General features: G+C 36.2%; 1 protein-coding gene across 1 annotated transcript in view; it reads right to left on the bottom strand.

Annotated features, from left to right (window-relative positions):
* Positions 1-27063, bottom strand: part of LOC137623342 (uncharacterized) — a 205585-nt gene that overhangs the window by 149567 nt on the left and 28955 nt on the right. Inside the window, exons 2-3 of the mRNA XM_068354156.1 lie at positions 16975-17412; positions 12515-12611 (exon numbers count right to left, since the gene is read on the bottom strand). Coding sequence (XP_068210257.1) covers positions 12515-12611; positions 16975-17412 — 535 coding nt within the window. The remainder of the gene's footprint in view (positions 1-12514; positions 12612-16974; positions 17413-27063) is intronic.

Below are 27063 nucleotides of genomic sequence, written 5' to 3'. Positions count from 1 at the left end.
GAGAGAGAGAGAGAGAGAGAGAGAGAGAGAGAGAGAGAGAGAGAGAGAGAGAGAGAGAGAGAGAGAGAGAGAGAGAGAGCTTGGGTCCAGCCAATTCTCTCATACTGGTTGTACAAGGAACATACATTGGGCAGGGTCGTAAGACTTGCAAATTTACACATAACTACTTGATATAAACAGGAAAAGTCTCTACTTGACAGGAAATCCTCAAGAAACCTGGAAAACAGAAACCACTTTCACTGAACATGAAAAATAAATCTCTCAATATGAAATTAACCATTCGTTAAGACTTCGTTAAATTGCCTTTGTATTGGGGAAGTAAATGGTTGATCTTTTGAAAAACATCAATAAACTGATAAAGGCATTTATTCAAAATATCCATCCGTAATTGTGTTTCCTAAAGGTAAAAGGATTTCCAACATGACTGAAAAATGATTTATTATCATTATTATTATTATTATTATTACTTGCTAAGCTACAACCCTAGATGGAAAAGCACGATGCTATAAGCCCAGGGGCCCCAACAGGGAAATTAGTCCAGTGAGGAAAGGAAACATGGGAAATTAATATATTTCAAGAACAATGACATTAAAATAAATATTTCCTATATAAACTATGAAAACTTCAACAAAACAAAAGGAAGAGAAACGAGATAGGATAGTGTGCGCGAGTTCCAATCAAGCAAGAGAACTCTAACTCAAGACAGTAAGACAGTGGAAGACCATGGTACAGAGGCTATGGCACTACCCAAGACTAGAGAACAATGGTTTGATTTTGGAGTGTCCTTCTCCTAGAAGAGCAGCTTGCCACAGCTAAATAATATACCTGTGGGCCAATAAACTATGTTAATTTCAAACTGGTTTTGTTATAGTTATAATATCTATGAAAAAAAAAAATAGTTTTCTTATCTCATAAAGCATTTAAGACTAACTCCAAACTGGGTTAGCACCACAATCAGAAATTCAATAAACAAACAGTTTCCTCAGAGTTCCAAAATTCCCCGGGAGACCCTCAAAGGAAAAGAATGACAATAATTCGAAAGTAAATAATGTAATACGCAAGAACATAAATTCTAACATTTTTTCTTGGTCCTCTTTCCTTATGTTGACACCAACGTCATTTTGCATTCAGAAGGGAAAATGTCTCCTATGTTCCCTGACTATTAAGGTGATAATAAAATGATAAGAGGCGATACCTGGACGTCTAAGTAGACACAGATATTCGATTACTCTTAGGTATCGAAACCTTTTGTTGTCCTTTATACTTTATTTATATATATATATATATATATATATATATATATATATATATATATATATATATATATATATATATGTATATATATATATATATATATATATATATAAACATATATATACATATATATACACACACACATTATATATATATATACATATATATATATATATATATATATATATATATATATATATATATATATATAAACACACGCATGTATATAAGTATATATATACATATATATATATATATATATATATATATATATATATATATATATATATACATTCTACGCCAGCCTATACCTGAAAATTTTCTTAGCTGGGTAATCCACCGTCTTCTCGTCCTTCCCTTGCTTCTTTTACAATCTCTAAGGACCCATTCTGTTGTTCTTAATGTTCATCTATCATCTGTCATTCTCATTATATGTCCGAAGGCCCATGTTCATTTTTCTCTCTTATATGATGTTGAAATATTCTCTACTTTGGTTTGCTCTCGTATCCATGTTGCTCATTTTCTGTCTCTTTAGTAAGGCTCCACGTTTCTGATGCATAGGATAAAACTGGTAGGACCATCTGATTTAATACTTTTCTTTTTAAAGAAGTGGCATTTTACTTTTCCTAATCTCATTTTGTTTACCAAAAGCTCTCCATTCCACACACACACGCACACTATATATATATATATATATATATATATATATATATATATATATATATATATATATATATATATATATATATATATATATATACACATACATATATATGTATATATATACATATGTATATATATACATATATATACATACATACATATATATATATACATACACACACACACACACACATATATATATATATATATATATATATATATATATATATATATATATATATATAAAATCCTAAATAAAATGAATAGCAATGACACTGCTAAATAACAACATCGAACCCGACTTCAATACAAAATCTTATCAGCATTCCAAATTATGTGTAATCTTACTATTAGGTCTCAACAATTATTAACTACTCCGCCCCATATTTTCTATCCCCCGAGAAAAAATATGAAATTAAACATTTTTGTTTTAAACCTATGAAAGTCAAGCCTTGTATAGACCTACCTCTCTAAGTGATATCCCCCAATCCCCCCAGAAAAAAAATATGAAATAAAACATTTTTCTTTTAAACCTATGAAAGTCAATCCTTGTATAGGATTACCTCTCTAAGTGATAGGCGTATCCTCCAAAATTTCACTATAATCCTGACATTCAAATCATTTTTGTAACAGAACTGGTATTATCTGTTCGCGCGATTTAAATTTGAATACAAAATAGAAATATTAGACTAACTGCAATAATGTATAGTTGACGGAAAACATTGAAGCGTCATGTAGTAAAAAAAAATAACTAATACCCATGTTTAAAGGTCACTCATAAATGGCAGAGGCAAGGGACAGTGATAATGCCCTACGAAAGGCCCACTTCTGAAGCCCTGTCCACACGATCGAGCATACCCGACGGAAGCGGTAAAACCACAGACAGGGATCTGGCAACCAATAATGTTGCCAGATCTCTGCTGTGGTTTTCCCCGTTTCTGCCGTCATCAACCCTCATTCTCACTACTCTGTGATCTGGTATCACTGTTTGCCCGTCGGGTATGCTCGATCGTGTGGACAGGGCTTTAGAGTATGATCCTACCTCTTGGATTAAGTTAAATCTTATTCTTTTTATATATATTAATCAGAAATATTATGCAGGTCACTGTATTCAATTTGGGTTAAATATACTGTAATGACATTAATATAATTGAGCTTAGTAATATTCATTGTGGTTACAAATGTTATTATACTTCTCGTATAATTAACAACACTAATTTTTAATATTACCTGATTCATCCTAAATGTTGCAAGAACCGAGTTTACAATTCCAGCTATGTAAACACTAATAATTTTCCTCAACTTTTTAAGCTAAACCTACATTTATTAATATGACTATGATCTAATACTATGATAGATTGATTTAAAGTTTTCAGGCATCCTGACATCTAATACTATGAAGAAATAACTCCTGATTATTATTATTATTATTATTATTATTATTATTATTATTATTATTATTATTATTATTATTATTAGCTAAGCTACAACCCTAGTTGGAAAAGCAGGATGCTGTAAGCCCGGGGGCTCCAACAGGAAAAATAGCCCAGTGAGGAAAGGAAAAATAGAAAATAAATTATTCTGAGAAGAGTAACATTAAAATAAATATCTCCCATATAAACTATAAAAACTTTAACAAAACAAGAGGAAGAGAAATAAGATAGAATAGTGTGCCTGAGTGTACCCTCAAGCAAGAGAACTCTAACCCAAGACAGCGGATGACCATGGTACAGAGGTTATGACAATACCCAAGACTAGAGAACATTGGTTTGATTGGAGTGTCCATCTCCTAGAAGAGCTGCTTACCTTAGCTAGAGAGTCTCTTCTACCTTTACCAAGAGGAAAGTGGCCACCGAATGCTAATATAAATGTTAATGGTGTATTTATTTAATAAATCATGAATATACTGACAAAACAAGGTTCACCTTACAGAATACAAGACACTTTACTAGCTGATCACATAAGTCACGGCGATAGACAGTCACAGTCAATAGCATCAACAGATAAAGAGAGACATTAAAGATTTTAATTCAATGAAGGTTCGTGATAATCAACTTTATCGAGCAGAGTAACAGTAAATAATAAATTAAAAAAGAGGAAAGTTCTCTTTCTTTTGTTTTGAAAGATCACAGAGACTGGACGACCCCGTTTTGTTTACTGCCGGGAATAAGGCGGAAAGGAAAAAGTCGCGGTTCTGGTACACGAACTACACATAAACAGGTTTCTTTTTTTTTCTCTCTGGACGAGCTTACAACAGGTTATGCAAGCACAGAGAGAGAGAGAGAGAGAGAGAGAGAGAGAGAGAGAGAGAGAGAGAGAGAGAGAGAGAGAGATAAAATTCTTGGCAGTCGGTTCATGAAATTAGTTCCCCATTAATTGAATACAAAAACATGTTATATGTACTATTGAAAGGTATATACACACACTACAGTACGCGCATGTTATGTGTGATGTACGTATATGCACGTATGGATGTAAAAGTACCGCAAAGGGGGTTTACTCTTTCATGATGAATGTTATAGTCATACAGAGATGTATACAGAACTAAATACACACACCAACACAAGGCGCTTGCAGATATCTGAAAGCGCATTAGTGCAATATTCATACGCAATTCTTTTCCTTCATACTTATTTTACTTGAAATAAGCAAAAAATTACTAATTTTTCTAATCAAATTCTTACTTCTAACCTAGAAGCTATTTCAAAACATAAATATTGATAGAGTATGATTTCACTGGACTTTATTTCTTACCTATCTTTACAATGAAAAACAATGTAAACTTCAATCCATTGATAAATTACATTAAGCTTTACAGACCTAATCAATATGCTTCTCACGCTGGCTTGTAAGAACAGCCATCAAGTCAAGCGCTTGAGACCAACAAGCAAAGCAAAGATCTGGTTCGGAATTAACACAGGCCTTAACAGCTGCTCTAATGGGATCTGATTGCTTGATAAACTTCTGACAAGATTAAGTGGCTACAGCCATTGACATAATTAGATTACGTAGAGGATTCAATTCTACATACTAAGAATTACTACGACTCTCTCTCTCTCTCTCTCTCTCTCTCTCTCTCTCTCTCTCTCTCTCTCTCTCTCTCTCTCTCTCAAGAATGTATCAACCAACATATCTCGTATTAATTTTCATCCTATGAACACTTTAGCAAAAAAACCCAGTGTCGGGCAACGGTAATAAAATGTCTGTCTAGAAAGAATTAAAGTTATTATGAGGTAGCCTCTGAAAATAAACAGTCTAACATATCCGATTCAGCAAGCGAGCATGAACGTATGTACATGCGCGCGCGCACAAAATCATAATTGCTACCAGAATGGGTGCAACAACCATTTTTCACAAACGCTGTTCGTAAAAATAACAACAATATCAGTTGAAAAGTTCCTTTTATTCACTATCATGACTATAATCATTCAAGATGAAAGGAATATGAAGGTAAATATCCCTCTCTTTCAACTGGGCAAACAGTGACAAAGTTTAAAGGTATAAAGGCAGCTCAATAATGGCAGAGGCAAGGGACAGAGACATTGCCCTAGCTAGCAGGGCAATGCCCTATAGACTGACCATATATACAAATGACCATCGCCCAAACCTCCTCTCCATCCAATCTGGGACCAGGAAAGGTTCGGCAATGGCTGTGGATGACACCAGGTAAGTAAACCTATATGGCTTCCCCAAAACGCAACCTCCCTCCCCCCCCCCCACCTCAGCTCACAAGGATGGTGAGGTTGGGGACACTACAAGAAACTATCGAGCTTGAGCGGGACTAACCTAATTCCGGTAGATCACCAGGCTAGAACGTTTCCAATAGATCACCGCAACCCAATTTTGCACCTTTATCTAGAAACTTGGGTATGGTCACTGTTCCGTCCTCCAAGCATTTTACTGATTACCTGGCATTTAAAAGTTCATTCAAAATACAATCGTGAGTCTGTCCATTTTTAGCTAGAATTAGTGCATGGTGCAAATTATGGGGTATGAAGTTGAATCCTAACAAAACTCAAAGTATGATTGCAAGTAGGTCAAGGACGGTGGCTCCTCAACATCCGGATCTCAGTATTGATAATGTTTCTTTAAATATGTATGACTCTTTCAAAATTTTAGGTGTGATTCTCGACAGTAAATTTACTTTTGAGAAACATATAAGGTCTCTGTCTTCTTCAATTGCACAAAAAATAGGCTTATTGAGAAAGTCTTTCAAGATTTTCGGTGATCAATCTATTCTGAAGAAGTGTTTTAATTCTTTCATTCTACCTTGTTTTGAGTATTGTTCTCCTGTTTGGTGTTCAGCTGCTGATTCTCATCTTAATTTGTTGGACAGAAACTTACGGTCTATTAAATTTCTTATTCCTGATCTAGATATTAATCTCTGGCACCATCGTTCAATTAGTTCATTATGCATGTTGCATAAGATTTTTCATAACTCTGACCATCCTTTACATTCAGATCTCCCTGGACAATTTTATCCTGTTCGTAATACTAGGCAGGCAGTTAATTCTAATAGCCAGGCCTTCTCCATCACGAGGCTCAATACTACGCAGTACTCTATAAGTTTTATTCCAGCTGTTACCAAGTTGTGGAATGATCTTCCTAATCGGGTGGTTGAATCAGTAGAACTTCAAAAGTTCAAAGTTGGAGCAAATGCTTTTTTGTTGACCAGGCGGACATGAGTCTTTTTATAGTTTATTTATGACATATTTGTTTTTGATGCTGTTAATAGTTTATATATGACATGTCTGTTTTAATGTTGTTACTGTTTTTAGAATGATTTATTGTTAATTTGCTCTCTTCATTTATTTATTTCCTTATTTCCTTTCCTCACTGGGCTATTTTTCCCTGTTGGAGCCCCTGGGCTTATAGCATCTTGCTTTTCCAACTAGGGTTGTAGCTTGGATAATAATAATAATAATAATAATAATAATAATAATAATAATAATAATATTCGCTACAAGTTACTTAGGATCCTTGGTGACTAGCAACCTGCGGGTCCTGAGTTCGTGTCACACTGCGTGAAAGGTTTCCCTTTGCCTACACACACACACACACACACACATGAATAGTCTGGCCTATTCTTTACATATCCTCTTCTATCCTCAAACACCTGACAACACAGATTACCAAACAATTCTTCTCCACTTAAGGGGTTACTGCACTGTTTTTCTCGGTGGCTACTTTCCTCTAGGTAAGGATAGAGGAGACTCTTTAGCTATGGTAAGCAGCTCTTCTAGGAGAAGGATACTCCAAAATCAAACCATTGTTCTCTAGTCTTGGGTAGTGCCATAGCCTCTGTACCATGGCCTTCCACTGTTTTGGGTTAGAGTTCTCTTGCTTGAGGGTACACTTGAGCACACTATTCTATCTTATTTCACTTCCTCTTGTTATGTTAATTTTTTTATAGTGTATATTGGAGATATTTATTTTAATGTTTCTTCTTAAAATATTTTATTTTCCTCTGTTGGGGCCCTTGGGCTTATAGCATCCTGCTTTTCCAACTAGGGTTGTAGCTTAGCAAGTAATAATCATAATTATAGCCTACACTTGCCTTACTAATACGGTTATTTACATCCTGGCTAGTAAAATGGATGGCCCTGCATTCGCATGTTTAGCAGATCTAGTCTTTCTCTGGCCCATGAGTTTAAACTGTTGTACTGGGGAGGTTATTACTGTGGTTAAGTTCTGGGCTTTCCCGGCTGACGTTCTGATGAGATCTCATCCGATGAAATTGGTATTGAAACCCGACACCTTTAACTGCCTCCGTAGCAAGGAGTCAAATTAGCCCTTCCTACTGTGGGTCCTCCTCTCCAATCGTTTCCTGTGTGGAGAGGGAACGTAGACACTAATCATGTATGTTTTGTCCCTAAGACAATGTCCGACAGCGCAGTGATCTGTCCCTTTCACAAGCACCAAAACATAATTTTTCTTAGCATTCTATCATAAGCCTTCTCTAGATCTATAAAATCACAGAATAACTTCTGGTTTCCCTCTAGCGTGTTCAACTGTAGCTTGCCTTACTATAAACGGGGCATCCACAGTCTCTCTCCTCCTCATGAATCCATATTGCTGTTTCCCAATCTTTACAACCTCTCTCAATCTCTCATCTAGTACCCACTCCAAAACTTTCAAACCATGTTCTGTTATCTTAATTCCCCTGTAGTTACCTCAATCCATGACAGCACCTTTCTCCTTGAATGTAAATACCATTAGACTCTCCCCAGTCTTTAGGCATTACTTCTTCCCATATTGCTTTTAATAAATCTAACAACCACCCTTTGTACTTATCCCAGCTCCTCTCTCTCATTTTCTGTGTTAATTACTTTTTCAAAATATCTCCCATCTCCTCTTACTGTCTTCATCCCTATGCAACATACCTCCACCTCTATCCCCGATGACTGCCCTTTACCTCAAATCATGACTTTACCTTTTTCTCAATTTCTAATTATAGATATCCTTTACTCCTTCCCTTGTTTCTAGCCTTTCATTCAATTTGCTATCATGCCCACCCACATATTTTCCACTGTTCTCCTGTCCTACTGTAAGTCCAGCCTCTCTCTCTCTCTCTCTCTCGCTCTCTCCTCTCTCTCTCTCCTCTCTCTCTCTCTCACACACACACACACACAATTCTATTAAATTGCTCAACCTTTATCTTAATTCTACTCGAAGTTCAACCTCTCTCTCTCTCTCTCTCTTCTCTCATCTCTCTCTCCTCCTCTCTCTCTCTCTCTCTCTCCTCTCTCTCTCTCTCAAAATCCTATTAAATTGCTCACCTTTATCTTAATTCTACTCGAAGTCTAACACCCCCCCTCTCTCTCTCTCTCTCTCTCTTACTAAATTGCTCAAATTTTTTCCTTTATCTTAATTCTATGTCTGCTCTCTCTCTCTTCTCTCTCTCTCTCTCTCCTCTCTCCTCTCCATCCTCTCTCTCTCTCTCTCTCTCTCTCTCTTCTCTCACTACTAAATATCTCAAATTTTTCCTTTATCTTAATTCTATGTCTGCTCCTTCTCTCTCTTCTTGGGTTTTCTATCCTCGTTTTAAAAATCTACCCTTATCCGTCTACGTTACTTAACACAAGCTTCCCCAAACCACTTTACAGTCTCATCGCATTATTTTTGGCAACTCCTCTAACCAGAACGTCATCTATTTTGGCTTTCCACTCCTCCACCTTACATAAGTTATCAGGTGTTTATCCAGCTTCTGAAACCAGGTGTTCATCCATGCCAATTCAAAACTCTGAGCCATCTCTAATATATAGCTAACTCCCCATCTTCATTTCTAATTCAAAACCCATGGCCTCCATGTACCCCCTCACATCTATCCCTTCTCTTTCCTATTCGTCGGTCTCCTATAAATCCTAATTGTAAAATTGACATTTTAAATAGTCATTATTCTAGTCCCCTGCCTCAAACCGAGATACATTTCCACAAAGTTAAACAGATTAATTTACCTTGAAAACACCCTTACCTTCTGGCTGGTGTTTGGTGAGCAAACAATTAAGCTGCACCCCTCCTCCTCTCATCTCCCACCCCCGCCCCCTCCCTCCCTCCCCCCCCCCCCTCCTCTCTCTCTCTCTCTCTCTCTCTCTCTCTCTCTCTCTCTCTCAAAAGATACAGAATATGTTATGATAGTATTTGTGACTCCATTACTTGGACCTTCAGTGAGATACAAATTTTATTGATTTACTGTATATATATATATATATATATATATATACTATATATATATATATATATATATATATATATATGTTGTGTGTGTGTGTGTGTGTGTGTGTGTGTGTTGTGTGTTTGTGTGTGTGTATGTGTATTATAAACACACTTACGCAAAGGGACATAAACTTCAAGAAATTAAATACCTCTACGTACCCAAATCAGCTCTCAAGGGAAAATAGCTAATAGGAAGAACAACAAGAGACCGGTCAAGAGCGCACGCGCACAGACAGGCATAGACCAGCGAAGCGCACATACATGGTGGTGAGTTCGGAACTTGGGTGGAGTACACACACAGGTACTTCCCAGTATGGCTATGGCACGCGGGTTGGTTGGGCTGCCTTCAACCTAGTACCCAAGCTCTCTCTCCTCTCTCTCTCTCTCTCTCTCTCTCTCTCTCTCTCTCTCTCTCTCTCTCTCTAAGATTATAAAAAGTTTCTAAACGTTTACACTAATTTCCTCAAACCAAGAGCAAATGGAGTCTCCGCGAATAGACTAAAAAGTCTTTGAAACATACAAAATCCTTGTAAATACTCTCTCTCTCTCTCTCTCTCTCTCTCTCTCTCTCTCTCTCTCTCTCTCTCCTCTCTCTCTCCTCTCTCTCCTCTCCTCTCTCTCTCTAAACGGTTAGTCTAATTTCCTCAAATCCAAGAGCAAATGGATTAAATAAGTCTTTGAAACATCCAAAATCCTTGTGAAATCTCTCTCCTCTCTCTCTCTCTCTCTCCTCTCTCTCTCTCTCTCTCTCTCCTCTCTCTCTCTCTCTCTACACTAAGAAAGTGGAGAAAATCCTGTAATTTCCTTTTCTCATTGGGCAATTTTCTCTGTTGGACCCCTTGGGTTATAGCATCTTGCCTTTTCAACTACTGTAGGGTTATTGATTAGCAAGTAATAATAATAAAATACAATCCTCAAAGTCCTTTACAATTTTGATCCAGAATTTGATTGGTTGCAAGCGTGGGTTTTAGAACATTAAAATAGATAGGATAGATAAATAATTGGTGTTATAAAAAGCAATCAAATATTCATGAACTATTAACAGTCTGTACCTAAGTACGACGGGATAAGGTTATAGCTTAATTGACTATCAGGTAAGCTATAGTCTATGATCAGATTAATAAACTAACTTATGACACATTACATCAAAGAGCAAACCAGGAAGAAAAATCTCTGCAGAATTTGTAAAATAAATAAAATCAAATACTGTCCTGTAGAGAAGTCAAATGCTCATGACGATGTATTCATGTCTTCAGAACCCTGTCAAGATGTATCCAAAAACGCTTTTGACATCATCGCCATCATCTCCTCTTACGCTTATTGACGCAAAGGGGCTCGGCTAGATTTCGCCAGTGGTCTCTAGCTTGAACTGACTAAATTCATAGAGGATTCATTGGCTAAATTCATCAAAGGATAGCCAGTTCGTTGGTGATGCGCAGTGCAACATACAGCTTTAATAAAACATCGAATCTTAACCTAAATATGGACTTCCCATGTTTTACTTCCCAAACCCGCCAACTTAATATTACCAAAACCCACTTTTCTTCTTATTTACTTTCTTACCCAATGACCGCATAAAAAACAAATTTTTTATGGGGTCATTGGGTTTCCCAACTGAAATATCATTAAACTACATTATATGAATATAACATCTTCATAACGCAATATCACAGTGTCATCTACAATTCATCGGTAAAGCGCTACTGACGAAAAAGATCACATACAGGGAATCATCCTCAAATTTAAGTTTACAAAACGTACGGCCCTCAAAATAATTTTAGCTAATATTTAGGGGAGAGAGAGAGAGAGAGGAGAGAGAGAGAGAGAGAGAGAGGAGAGAGAGAGAGAGAGAGAACGCTGGGATGCAATGCACACAAAATCTATTATGAACCAAATCTTATATTTTCAACTCATGAGAGAGAGAGAGAGAGAGAGAGAGAGGAGAGAGAGAGAGAGACTCCCAAGTCGCAAACCGGGGCACTCCGTCACAATTTACAGGGGCACAATGTTCACTGCAATACCCTTTTGTTTCTAAACCCGAACATTCACAAACTTGAGCGATCACGTTACGCAAAACGAGTGCAACGTCCATGCAGTAAAGAACACAAACGAACGAACGAACAATGACGAAAGCGAGGAGATAAGGATAGGCTATACAACACAGTTCTAGCACTCCATTGTTGTTTATTCTCCTTTCTGGACTACAAGGGCCACTGAGATTACGTGGAACCAGATCGCTCGCGATAAACAGTCCATTCGCGGAGGTCATGTGTAAAGTAAAACAACAATTAAGGACAAACAGGACACGAAATTATGGCCCAAAAAGCAAATTTCCAAACCGCACTTGTGTGAGAGTTATTCACCCACTTAACAACTGTTGACCGAGATTCCTCTCTCTCTCTCTCTTCTCCTCTCTCTCTCTCTCTCTCTCTCTCTCTTCTCTCTCCTCTCCTCTCTCTCTCTCTCTCTCTCTCTCTCTCTATATTCTATATATATATATATATATATATATATATATATATATATATTATATATAAATATATGGAAGGTTGTTTTTAGATGCCACAAAAATCACAGTTTTGATGCAGGCGTTTTAAATTATAGTTGAAACTTTAAAACCTCCGTAAGACTTCACATACAGCCTATATATTCGCAATGTTCACTAGAAAGTTAGCGCATCACACAAATCGCTTTAGCCAGTCATGTTTAGCGTGGACAAAGAAACTCTGCTTGTGGTCCTCCTCGCAGATCCGCTTGACAAATAAATATTTTTCATCTTCTAAAAGTAGAAGACAGATAAATGATGACGACGACAGAAAATAATGGCTACAAAGTAATGGGCAATGATAATTCCAGAGAGGAAATCAAATGAGTCATTTACCTTTAAGTGCTGACGGAAGACCTCTAGCGCGAAATCTCTGAATTAAAGCTGTGTGAAGTTCGTCGATGTATTTAATGGCCTCTTCAATCACTTCCACCTGGAAAAAACAGGGCAAAATAGCATAAGAACAAAGAGACACTTTAGAGAAACGGTACAAAATAGCATGAGAGCGGAGAACTACCTGGTAAAAACGGGATAAAATAGCATGAGAACAAAGAGCCACTTTGTAGAAAAGGGACAAAATAGCATGAGAACAAAGAGGTACCTGATAAAAACGGAATAAAATAACATGAGAGCAAAGACCCACTTGTAGAAACGGGGAAAATTAGAATGAGAGCAAAGAGCTACCTGGAAAAAACAGGGCAAAATAGCATAAGAACAAAGAGCCACTTTGTAGAAACGGGACAAAATAGCATGGGAACGGAGAGGGTACCTGCTAAAAACGGGATAAAATAGCATGAGAACAAAGAGCCATTTTATAGAAAAGGGACAAAATAGCATGAGAGCAAAGAGCCACTTTGTAGAAAAGGGACAAAATAGCATGAGAACAAAGAGGTACCTGCTAAAAACGGGACAAAATAGCATGAGAGCAAAGAGCTACCTGGAAACAACAGGGCAAAATAGCATAAGAACAAAGAGCCACTTTGTAGAAAAGGGACAAAATAGCATGAGAACAAAGAGGTACCTGCTAAAAACGGGACAAAATAGCATGAGAGCAAAGAGCTACCTGGAAACAACAGGGCAAAATAGCATAAGAAAAGAGAACCACTTTGTAGAAAAGGGACAAAATAGCATGAGAACAAAGAAGGGTACCTGCTAAAAACGGGACAAAATAGCATGAGAGCAAAGAGCTACCTGGAAACAACAGGGCAAAATAGCATAAGACAAAAAGAGCCACTTTGTAGAAAAGGGACAAAATAGCATGAGAACAAAGAGGTACCTGCTAAAAACGGTTCAAAATAGCATGAGAGCAAAGAGCTACCTGGAAACAACAAGGCAAAATAGCATAAGACAAAGAGCCACTTTGTAGAAAAGGGACAAAATAGCATCAGAACAGAGGTACCTGCTAAAAACGGGACAAAATAGCATAAGAACAAAGAGCCACTTTGTAGAAAAGGGACAAAATAGCATGAGAAGAAAGAGGTAGCTGCTAAAAACGGGACTAAATAGCATGAGAGCAAAGAGCTACCTGGAAACAACAGGGTAAAATAGCATAAGAAAAAAAAGAGCCACTTTTTAGAAAAGGGACAAAATAGTATGAGAAGAAAGAGGTACCTGCTAAAAATGGGACAAAATAGCATGAGAGCAAAGAGCTACCTGGAAACAACAAGGCAAAATAGCAATAAGAAAAAAAGAGCCACTTTGTAGAAAAGGGACAATAATAGCATGAGAAGAAAGAGGTACCTGCTAAAAACGGGACTAAATAGCATGAGAGCAAAGAGCTACCTGGAAACAACAGGGCAAAATAGCATAAGAAATAAGAGCCACTTTGTAGAAAAGGGACAAAATAGCATGAGAACAAAGAGGGTACCTGCTAAAAACGGGACAAAATAGCATGAGAGCAAAGAGCTACCTGGAAACAACAAGGCAAAATAGCATAAGAATAAAGAGCCACTTTGTAAAAAAGGGACAAAATAGCATGAGAACAAAGAGGTACCTGCTAAAAACGGGACAAAATAGCATGAGAGCAAAGAGCTACCTGGAAACAACAGGGCAAAAATAGCATAAGAAAAAAGAGCCACTTTGTAGAAAAGGGACAAATAGCATGAGAACAAAGAGGGTACCTGCTAAAAACGGTTCAAAATAGCATGAGAGCAAAGAGCTACCTGGAAACAACAAGGCAAATAGCATAAGAACAAAGAGCCACTTTGTAGAAAAGGGACAAAATAGCATCAGAACAGAGGTACCTGCTAAGAACGGGGACAAAATAGCATGAGAGCAAAGAGCTACCTGGAAACAACAGGGCAAAATAGCATAAGAAAAAAGAGCCACATTGTAGAAAAGGGACAAATAGCATGAGAAGAAAGAGGTACCTGCTAAAAACGGGACTAAATAGCATGAGAGCAAAGAGCTACCTGGAAACAACAGGGCAAAATAGCATAAGAAAAAAGAGCCACTTTTTAAGAAAAGGGAGAAAATAGTATGAGAACAAAGAGGTACCCTGCTAAAAACGGGACAAAATAGCATGAGAGCAAAGAGCTACCTGGAAACAACAAGGCAAAATAGCATAAGAAAAAAGAGCCACTTTGTAGAAAAGGGACAAAATAGCATGAGAACAAAGAGGTACCTGCTAAAAACGGGACTAAATAGCATGAGAGCAAAGAGCTACCTGGAAACAACAGGGTAAAATAGCATAAGAAATAAGAGCCACTTTGTAGAAAAGGGACAAAATAGCATGAGAAAAAAGAGGTACCTGCTAAAAATGGGACAAAATAGCATGAGAGCAAAGAGCTACCTGGAAACAACAAGGCAAAATAGCATAAGAATAAAGAGCCACTTTGTAAAAAAGGGACAAAATAGCATGAGAAGAAAGAGGTACCTGCTAAAAACGGGACTAAATAGCATGAGAGGAAAGAGCCATCTAGTAGAAACGGGTCGACATAAGCAAAGAGCCACAAGTTTGTATTGTTAGGGAAAAATACATATTACTTCCAAATTTGTCATTTTCATGTTGTTATTGTTCTTTAAATATTTTTAGTAATTGTTCATTACTTTTCTAGTAATTTTATTCATGTCTTTATTTCCTTTCCCTCACTCGCCTCTTTTCTCTGTTGGAGCCCTTGGGCTTGTAGCATCCTGCTTCTTCAACTAGTGTTGTAGCTTTAATAATAATAATAATAATAATAATAATAATAATAATAATAATAATAATAATAATTTCCTGTTGGAGCCCTTGGGATTATAGCATCCTGCTTTTCCAACTAAGGTTGTAGCTTAGCTAATAATAATAATAATAATAATAATAATAATAATAATTTCCTGTTGGAGCCCATGGGATTATAGCATCCTGCTTTTCCAACTAAGGTTGTAGCTTAGCTAATAATAATAATAATAATAATAATAATAATAATAATAATAATAATAATAATTTCCTGTTGGAGCCCTTGGGATTATAGCATCCTGCTTTTCCAACTAAGGTTGTAGCTTAGCTAATAATAATAATAATAATAATAATAATAATAATAATAATAATAATAATAATAATAATAATAATAATAATAATATTTTATCTGATTTTGAGTATTTCTGTTTTTAAGAAACCGATTTATTTCATAAAATTTAAATATTTGATTATCATAGGTTTTAATTTCTTACTTATTTATAATAATAATAATAATAATAATAATAATAATAATAATAATAATAATAATAATAATAATAATAATAATTTATCTGATTGCGTATTTGTTTTCAAGAAGCAGATTTATTACATATTATTTATCATAGGTTTTAATTTCTTAATTATTTTTAATTATTAATAATAATAATAATAATAATAATAATAATAATAATAATAATAATAATAATAATAATAATAATAATAACACCTCAATTGCCGAGTGGCCTAGATATCCTTTCTAAAGAACATTTCATAACAAAGTCGTTCAGTACACCACAGAATGTCTTATCCCCTCAGGCGTTTACGTAACACTGGTTTGGCCCTTGGGGGCAACTCAATTCGTAACTAGCCAATAACCTGTCTGTTAGCCCATTGGCTATCTCTCCTCACCTCACGCTAATAGGCCTCTCGATTCTCTCATGGCTTCTATAATTACATCATTATTTTAAACTTGGTTTGAGTTAGACCAATTCATAAACTAATGAAGCGGGATGAAGGGAAAAAAAAAACTTTCCATGCCTACATATGGGCGCTAATCTACGTTTCCTTATTTCATTTCCTCACTAGGCTATTTTTCCTTGTTGGAGCCCTTGGGCTTTCAGCATCCTGCTTTTCCTACTAGGGATTTAGCTTAGCTAATAATAATAATAATAATAATAATAATAATAATAATAATAATAATAATAATAATAATAATAATAAAGATGGAAAAATTATTCTACGTTTGGCTAGCTCCCTATTTTCTATATAGTAGTGTTGCAACGCCTATGGTCATAGAAAATCATTTTCATTCCAAACTACACATAAAAGGAAGATTCTCAAATAAAGGTCAGCGTGTGCATAAATATACATACCACAAGTAAATTAGCGATTTCACGAAAAATTAGAAACAAGGGAAAAACTATTTCACGATTCCATGTAAAATTCTGAATAACTACTACCAAAGCCTATATCGTAATTTGCAAAACGGCATGGTAATAAATGATTATGCTTTTTTATTTACAAACTAAGGAATAATCTAAAAAGTACTTGGTCTTTCAGACTGGCTCTTAAATGCAGTACACGGTTCGTACTTCTACACTAATGCTACTTCTATCAATAAATGAATACGCATACTTGCCTTGGATACCCTTGGCCTCTCGTGCAATGCCGGAACCATCTCTCGCAATTTTTGATATTCCTGTCTTTTGACTCTTTTCAATCTAGACCTGCGGTATTTGCGGACGATCCTGGACGCATGCGGACCCGAGCCCATCTTGGACTGCGGCGAGAGATAGCGCTGCCGCAAGAGTTGCGTCGAGAGGAACCGCTGTCGACTCTGAAGGGTAGAGGACAGCTGTTGTTGTTCCTGACGCAGCTGACTGTGCGGGTGGTGGGGGTGGAGGAGGACTGTTGGCGTAGCTGTCGAGGTGACTGTTGGGCTGGTTGTGGTGGTGACTGTCGGAGTAGCTGTGGCGGTGGAGTTAGCTGTGGTGTTGGCGATGGAGAGATGGCTGTGCTGATAAGGTCCCAGACACGCGCACAGTTCTTTCACGCAGTTCTTCGGTTTTAATTCCACCTGTTAGAGTCAAAAAGTAAACTGACATTAATTATAATCCTATCCAAAGAAAGTTCCATAGATTGGAAAGCTGATTCTAAATCTAAAATACTAATAAAATGGATAAAATACTTTTTTTTTCTTTATAGAGGAACCTTTCCTGAAACACCATCAACTAACTTGGTAAACATAAGTATGAAGTGAAGCAGATGACTCTTTACACATACAAACATACATATCAATACCTCAACATGCTGTGCAAACATGCATGTTGTGTGACGCTTACATAAATATGTCCAGTAAACAAATCGTTGATGACACCCGAATAGACAACCCACAACTATCTCATGTGAACAAGTAACTACTGTTAGCCTACGTTCCCCACTTTAAGATAAGTCTCAGCTATGCCTCTTCCTAATAATAATAATAATAATAATAATAGTAATACCATGAGACAACGAAATAACTTTATTACATTTGGTATTATAGTATTACTAGTGTACGCGACCCGTCAAAACTGACAGTAGATATGCGTGTACAGATTCCCACTCTCCCCACCCCCCCCCCCCCTTTCCTAACTACCTCTCGATGAACCCCCCTCTCCCCCAGGGTATGGCTATTCATCTCCCTCCAACCCGAATGAATGGAGAGACCGATTAGTTGTATGTCTGACAATGCCGCTCACACTGACTGAAAAGAAATTATATATATATATATATATATATATATATATATATATATATATATATATATATATAATATATATTTATATATATATATATATATACATAATATATATATATATATATATATACATAATATATATATATAATGATAATAATAATATATATGTAATATATAATATATATATAATATATACACATATATACATACATAATATATATAATAATAATAATATATATGTAATATATAATATATATACATACATAATATATATATAATATATATACATACATAATATATATATAATATATACATAATATATATATATATATATATATATATATATATATATATATATATATATATATAATAATATATATGTAATATATAATATACATAATATATATATATATATATTATATATATATATATATAATAATATATATGTAATATATAATATATATACATATATATATACATACATAATATAGTATATATATATATATATATATATATATATATATATAATATTATATATATATATATATATTATATATATATATATATATATATATATTCTCCCTTCTATGCAAAAAGCAAACAAAAACTACTGGAACGAAAAACAAAAGGCGAGATAAGCCTTGGCAACCTTCCCCCCCCCCCCCCTTTATAAATCCATCCAGGTCATGAGCTCGTGAAAAGGGGCGCAGGAGTGGCTGTGTCCATTTTTAGTGCCAACCGTTCCGAGGAGCTCCCGAGGACCTCCCGAGTCTCCGACGAATCCTGCAGCGACTCTGCCATTTCTTTCAGCTGGCCTCCCAGAGACGGATGCGTGTGTTCTCGGGCAGTCACTTATGGAAGTGACCCAAATCAAGTAGGTTCCCGGACGAGTGCAACTGGCAGACTATCACCGGCCAGTTATCAAGGAATACAGAAATTATGAACAAATACGTAAGGATAAAAGAAATATTACAATGTGCAAAATGTACTAAAAAAATTATAGCAACTAAACAAAACAGAAAAACCTAATGACAAGGTTAATTTCTCCGAGTGCAGCGAACAAGCACTCCGAAATCAAACCATTGCTCTCTAGTCTTGGGTAGTGCCACAGCCTCTGTACCATGGTCTTCCACTATCTTGGGTTAGAGTTCTCTTGCTTGAGGGTACACTCGGGCACGCTATTCTATCTAATTTCTCTCTTTCTTGTTTGTTAAAATTCTTATAGTTTATATAGGAATTATTTATTTTAGTGTTGTTGCTATTCTAGAAATATTTTATTTTTCCTTTTTTCCTTTCCTCGCTGAGCTATTTTCCCTGTTGGAGCTCCTGGGCTTATAGCATCTTGCTCTTCCAACTAGGGTTGTAGCTTAGCAAGTAATAATAATAATGACAATAATAATAATAATAATAATAATAATATTAATAATAATAATAGACAATCACTTCTATTTTCTTCTCTCTTTATCTTTTTCTTTCTCCACACTTGTGCCATCCATAACAGTCGAATAACAACTAAGCATCTAATTTGCTGCTTAAGTTCACAAACACATTCTCACTTTTTGGGAACGCAGGCTTTTGTTATAATGCGTAATACATATAAAATTAAGGTTAACTACTGCTCTGTAATTGTTCAGTGACCACTTTCCTCTTGATAAGGGTAGAGGAGAGAGACTCTTTTAACTATGGTAAGCAGCTCTTCTAGGGGAAGGACACTCCAAAATCAAACCATTGTTCTCTAGTCTTGGGTAGTGCCATAGCCTCTGTACCATGGTCTTCCACTGTCTTGGGTTAGAGTTCTCTTGCTTGAAGGTACACTCGGGTACACTATTTTATCTTATTTCTTTTCCACTTGTTTTGTAAGTTTTTATAGTTTATATAGGAAATATACTTAAATGCTAAGTATATGCTAACATATGTATTTAAAGGACTTAGGTTCTACACAAGGCCCCTTTAAATACACTTACTTAAAGGACCCTGGTTCTACGAATGAGACTTGTCGTCTTGAACCGATCTTATGCTTTCATTTCATTTCTGAACCGTTACAATGAAGTGGTAATCCTCCTGATCTCACCGTATGCCACCAGAGAGATGGAGAGAGGACACTTGTACGAACACAAGTTTCTACTTACACATGCAAGAGGCCGTGATAAACAATATTGTCCAACCCCCCCCCCCCCCCACAGCTCACAATGCGCCTCGTGTTCTTGTCATTGACATTAAAAGATATGAGGGACTATAACTAAACTGACGAAGGATCTGTTTGGCATCTTTCAAAGGGACTTCGTTGTGCTATGGGTGAGTGTTCTTCCACGAGTTAATAATTGGGTCATTCTTTCAGAGATGCTGATTTCTTTCACTCGATTGATTTTAGAAGGTGGAACCAAAACATTTACTGACCGTTCTCTGTACTACATAAAAAGTATTCTTTAAATGTTTGGAGATTATTAAAGCTGATCGATCAATAAAACATTTAAAGCCATGAAATAAAATAATAATAATAATAAAAACAAATAAAAAAAAAAACACGAGATTTTTGCTTCAGGAAGGGTCCACAGAATTTTTCAAAATCAATACATGCCAATTAGGCTGGCATCACTTCAGTAAAGCAGGTGCATAATCATTCCCCACCTAAACTTTAAACTAAAACAACAGTATGGCAAAGAACTGAAATTCATTACACATCGGAAATAAAACTAGTGATACGAAATGTCCCCCATATAATAGATCAACAACTATATTTCGTACGCGGTTATATATTGTGATTTTACATCAAACTTAATGCATACTGGCTGATAAGATCTCAGTAAGAAAGTTTTAAGAAGTTACGTCACTACCTAAGAATATAGCAAGCACTAATACTAAGCTCGGTAGATTACAAACTTGAAATCCACAGGACATAACTCGAACATCAGACAACAATGAAATCGAATCATCTCCCAAAGTACAAATTCGGTCATCTTTCTTCAAGTTCTTATGCCCCTCTCTGACTCTCCTTCGTCATGAAGTATAGAACTTCAAACGTCAAGCACTAGACCATTTTACCATTTGGGATTGCGCCATATATGGGGGGAGAGAGAGAGAGAGAGAGAGGAGAGAGAGAGAGAGAGAGAGAGAGAGAGAGAGACAGAGAGAGAGAGAGAGAGAATCACACCTTAGTCTAATTGAATAGAAACTGAATGGAAAAGCAAGGAGTCCCCAATCCTCCAAGGCATTCTAAGGTTTCAATGACCTTTCTTAAATTTTGCTTACTTTTCCAAAATAGGTGGTGATGGAATGGACAGCATTTGGAAGACAGACTTTCGGGACAGTTAAGTTAGAATCACACTAGGCTTTTTTTTCGCCAGCAGCGGGCCGTTGCTGCCCAAAAATGGAAAACACAAGAGCTTGTTGCTCGATCGAGTTATTGGCTTCCCGACTGTACCGAAAGCAGCGAGCGCAAACCGCGAGCATGGCTTCGGATGGAAACAAACAAGATGGCTGCTGCAGATAAGACGTGCTCTTGCTTGGCAATCTTCGACTCCAACAAGCCTCAAGAGTTGTAGAATTCATCAATTCACGTAATATTCCGAGAATACATATTAAAGCAACAGTTAGAAAATTTCTGGGAGGCAGAATGATGTAGCTGATCAGTCTTGTATACACTTTCCCTATTTGCTCTTCGAACCGCGAGACTGTAGTGTGACGCTACAACACTTTCGCTCCCTAGCATCGGCTGGAAGTTAGCGAAAACCTCGAGCAAGTAATGACGATTGTGAATTCAGCATTAGGCTTGCTTCACACGAGCGGATTGATACCGCCCGGTTTTGTCCGCGCGGATTAGAAATCAATGAAGATCAATAAGGACCTTCACAGCTCGAAAGAATTTCCGAGCGGTAGTGACTTTACTAGCTCGTGCATTGCTAACCCATACGGTTCCAGTGTAGCGGCTTATAGAAACCTACTAGGCCACTGAGAAAATCCTCTCGTGCGAAGACTTGCCTCCTAACGAGCAGAAATATTTCCGTACGGAATAAATCCGCTCATGTGAAGAGAGTCCAAGTAGGTAATCTCTGACTTTGACCCTGTGAGTTTCCTAATTAGTCTGGCGCCCAACTGCGAGACAGTAACTGCAAAGATCACAATTAAGGACGACAAGTTTCCTAATATGTACGCATTTTGAACAACCCTAAATAAAAACTTGTAAAAACTTACAAGAACAAGCGAGTATCACCGAAATCAAAACTACATAAAGTAATAAAAAAAAAAGGAATTGTCGCCTAGTTGCAGAATTTACTTGACTAGAAACAGACCTAAACGAAAAGATGAATAATGAATGAATAAACAAGAAATGAAGTAGACAGGAAATACAACCAATAACCAAATAACATCAGTAAGCAATACTAAATGAAAACTGAATTTCAACACTAACATTTCCACTAAATCAAATACTGTAGATGAAAAAATCAAACAAACACTATTAAAAGACCAATTACTTCAAGACAACTTTTTCACGATATGCCCCACTAATCGTGCATTATAACAAGCAACCAGAATACCATAAGACTTCAAGCAATAAAATATTCAACAAATAAAATATAAGAAAAAAAATAATAATTTGGGAATCCAACATTATAAAAAACTAAGGCAATCAAGCAACCAAGCACAATTATAAACAACAAACTAACAATGGATATAAACTATATGCAACAAACAATAAACCCTACGCGAGCGGACGATTTAAGTCCCCAAGCAATCACATACTACAACAAACTATAATAATAAAAAAAAACTAGCAATAAAACACTATTACAAAAAACATTATTACATATTCTAAGCCATCAAACATTTGAAGAAAAAAAACTCAAAGCAATCAACTGCTATATCAGACGCCAGGCTATCAAACACCAAGCAATTTCAAACTCTATAACATACACTTATTAAACTTATCCAAAAAGTCGTAGAAAATCCAAAGCAATCAAACATTACAACAAACTCACAGCAAGCAAATGCTATAACAAACACCGAGCGATCAAGAATTAAATTCAAACTTTATAACACTATTAAAAATGTCATATCAAACCCAAGGGAATCAAACATTACTGCATAGCAAAAACCAAAGCAATCAAACGTTACTGCAAACTCAAAGCAATGAAACACTACTGTATTACAAACCCAAAGCAATCAGGAATTCAAAATTCAGGAAATCAATCATCATAACAACCCACAACAGTCAAACATTATAGTAAATCCAAAGAATACTCCAGGAATCTTAAAAAAAACAGCCTCGACCCTTCAGCAAACAAGAGACAAAAGGAGGCAGTGTGACCCTTGCAGTCTTCCGCGTTTTAATATTCCTGGCCAGCAGTTAGGACGATGCAGGGAATGAATGAAGTCCGCCGACATATAAGGCTGGACATGCAAACACTCACGCCCAAACATGGGCGGTGGCGGGAGTGGGCGGAGATGGCAGTGATGCTGGTGGTGGCGGCAGGGTGGCTGGAGGTTACTGGAGTGTTCTTCTCTTCTCTCTTTCGTCTGTTCTATGTGATGGTTGATGCTTTTGGATGGTGGTATGTGCTAACCTACTATCTATCTATCTAACTCTATATATATATATATATATATATATATATATATATATATATATATATATATATATATATATATATATATATATATATATATATATATATATATATATATATATATATATATATTTCTCAATCCAGAGGGCATCTCTTTCCTTGCCGATATTTGGTGTATATAAACACACGCAATTTTATATATATATATATATATATATATATATATATATATATATATATATATATATATATATATATATGTGTGTGTGTGTGTGTGTGTGTGTGTGTGTGTGTGTTTGTGTGTATATATATGTATATATATACATGTGTATATATATGTATATGTGTATGTACATATATAAATATATTATATATATATATATATATAGAGAGAGAGAGAGAGAGAGAGAGAGAGAGAGAGAGAGAGAGAGAGAGAGAGAGAGATTCATTCTTCAAGTAAAGATATAGGTGATATGATCATAACATCTTACACTAAACAAGCCATTTCACAGCCTAATCAGCAAAGGTCGTTAATCACCTAAACACTGAATGCTTACTAAACATCTTACCTGAAGTAAATTGAGATTGCAGAGGAATACACTATTGCTGTTGGCACACCTAACTTTCATGCTGATAAATTTCTCCTCATATCAAGTTATTTGTATTATGAAGGTGTCAGAATTCTGAGAGAGATCTGTTATCAAACGAACTGCAGTATAATAGCCATGCCTTTTCCATCATGTCTCAATACTATACAGTATTCCAGAAGTTTTATTCCAGCTTTGACCAAGATGTAGAATGATTTTCAAAAGCAGGTAGGTGAAAGAGTGGAACTTTAAATGTTCAAACTTGCAGCGAATATTTTTTTTTTTCTACTTTTTGAACAGGCTAACACAAGTCTCTTTTTAAAGTGTATATATGAAAGACTTTACTTTAATGCTGCTACTTTAATGCTGCCACTTTGCTTAAATATATGCCTTAATTGTTCAATACTTCTCGGGAATCTTATTTATTTCCTCATTTCCTTTCCTCACTGGGCAGTTTTTCTCTGTTGGAGCCATTGGGCTTATTTCACCTTGCTTTTCCAACCAGGGTTGTATCTTTGCCAGTAAATAATAATTGTAATAAGAAAGAAGGATTAAAGGTCTCCTCTCTCTCTCTCTCTCTCTCTCTCTCTCTCTCTCTCTCTCTCTCTCTCTCTCTCTCTCTATAGGGACGAAAATCTTCATAAATCCTGAACACCAAGACCATTTAATTACATTCCAGTTTTAACCATCCATCTAAAAATTTTCTTAAATTTTCAACATATGATATTCAATTTTCTGAAAATTCGACGGAAATTATTAAGAGAAATGGTATTATGATGAGCTATTAAAAAATTGAAACCAGTCGCTTTTCACATCGCACAATATGGCGTGTCTTCACGAAGTTTATAGCAACAAACATTTGTTTATTTAACCGACAAATTAGTTAAAAAAGTGTCTGCCAAAAGTATACATACACTTGTACATCTAAGAAGATTGGCAAGCGTAGTAAAGATTACAGAGTTGATAAGAGTGTTATGACGGAGATGGTTTGGCCACGTGTAGAGGATGGATGGTGGGGAGTGAGTGAGGAGGGCTTGGGAAGAGCCTGTTAGGTGGAGAAGACCAAGAGGGAGGCAGAGAATGAAAAGTCGAGATAAGGTGAAGGATGAGATGGAGAGAAAAGGTTTGGAGGAATATATGTCTTTGATGGAAGGCATTGGATAGGGCGCATCAGGCAACTGAACCCTTAACACAAGGATAATAATGGGAAAGAAGACTGGAGAGAGTGCATTAGGAAACCGACCCCTTAACGTACGGATAATAGTGGGAAAGAAGATTGGAGGAGGTTACTAGGCATCCGACCCCTTAACGTAGGACGGTAGGAAAGAAGATACACCTGTTCAAAAATTCTGCCAAACTTCCATTCTGCACGATCTACACTTTTAAGCACTTATGACGTCTCTAAACAACTGAAAGGCTTGAAGTCTTTCCCTAAGCAAGCAACATCAACGATTCAGAATGTTCCGAATTAGGATTTGCAAACGACTGGCCAGGAGGCTTCCTGACCAAATGCGCGATAATGAATGCCACCAGAACTCTGCAAATTGATTGCTGTTTTGTATTTAGCACGTCGTGGATGATGCGTCATCCATGCATAGGTCATTCATATGTGCCTGATAATTCATTGTTGCTTCATGTAACAAACAAATTCTTTTGTGCAAAACGAGCAAATGTGACGACTCTGCTACGGGTCAGGGGTGTACGTGATTCTCGTAGTAGTGATTTTCCTGCCAAAAAAAAAAAAATCTTTATTTGCCTCTGCAAACTTGAGCATAAAATTTTGCTGATAAGTAGATTACCACCTTCAACTAATGCGCCAAATCCTCTCTCTCTCTCTCTCTCTCTCTCTCTCTCTCCTCTCTCTCTCTCTCTCTCTCTCTCTCTCTCGCATGGGTTAAACTCAATCACCATTCACAAAGATCATTATACAGTATCAGTGGAATACAGCTGATAGTTAGACGGCTCCTATAACAAAATATATCAGTTCAAACTACAACAGAAACCATTTACCAATATGTTTTCGAGTAGACCAAAATTATTTTGTCATTAAGAGTGATTTGTGCAGTTATAACATTGAGAAAAACAATAAAAAGTCGAAGTCAAGATTACTATAATAAGTATAGTTCAAACATAGTTAAAAGCAATAAATGCAATCGATTCTAGTTCACTGTAGGACAATTCCTCAGGCGTGTCAGTTCATACCTGGGGTTTGGCCATTTTCAGGTCACTCGAAGCAAACCAACCTAGAATGGGTGGCCCTGACTAGTACAGCCTTGCAGATGATGGCAGTCCGCAAACCCTTTTACCACGTGTTAAGGTATCCCCACGACAGCATACTGTATACAGAGCCCCATCGCTTACATAAGACAAAATGCAACCGAAGCGAAAGCACAACTTTGGCATAACCAAGACCTTCATAGAAAACAAACAAACGACGAAAATAAACTAAGAATGGCCAGATACTTCTCAGAATTAACATACAAAGGATCTTTAGGCCTAACTCGAACCTTGTGTACGCAATCCCGGACGCATAACACGAATTATCTACGGAGAAAATGGCAGGGCTGAAAACGAACATGGCTCTTACAAAGTTGTTGTTATTATTATTATTATTATCATTATTATTATTATTATTATTCACTTTCATAGGTTAGAGTTCTCTTGCGTTTGGATATACTAGGGCACACTATTCTATCTTCTTTCTCTTCGTCTAGTTTTTTAAAGTTTTTATAGTTTACATACTGTATTTGAAAGATTTATTCCAATATTGTTACTATTCTTCATATTTTTTTTTTGATCGTTCATTACTTCTTTTGTAGTTTATTTATTTCCTTTCT

The sequence above is a fragment of the Palaemon carinicauda genome, chromosome 30 (assembly GCF_036898095.1).
Source record: "Palaemon carinicauda isolate YSFRI2023 chromosome 30, ASM3689809v2, whole genome shotgun sequence".
NCBI lineage: Eukaryota > Metazoa > Arthropoda > Malacostraca > Decapoda > Palaemonidae > Palaemon > Palaemon carinicauda.
This window is presented reverse-complemented; position numbering and strand designations above follow the sequence as displayed.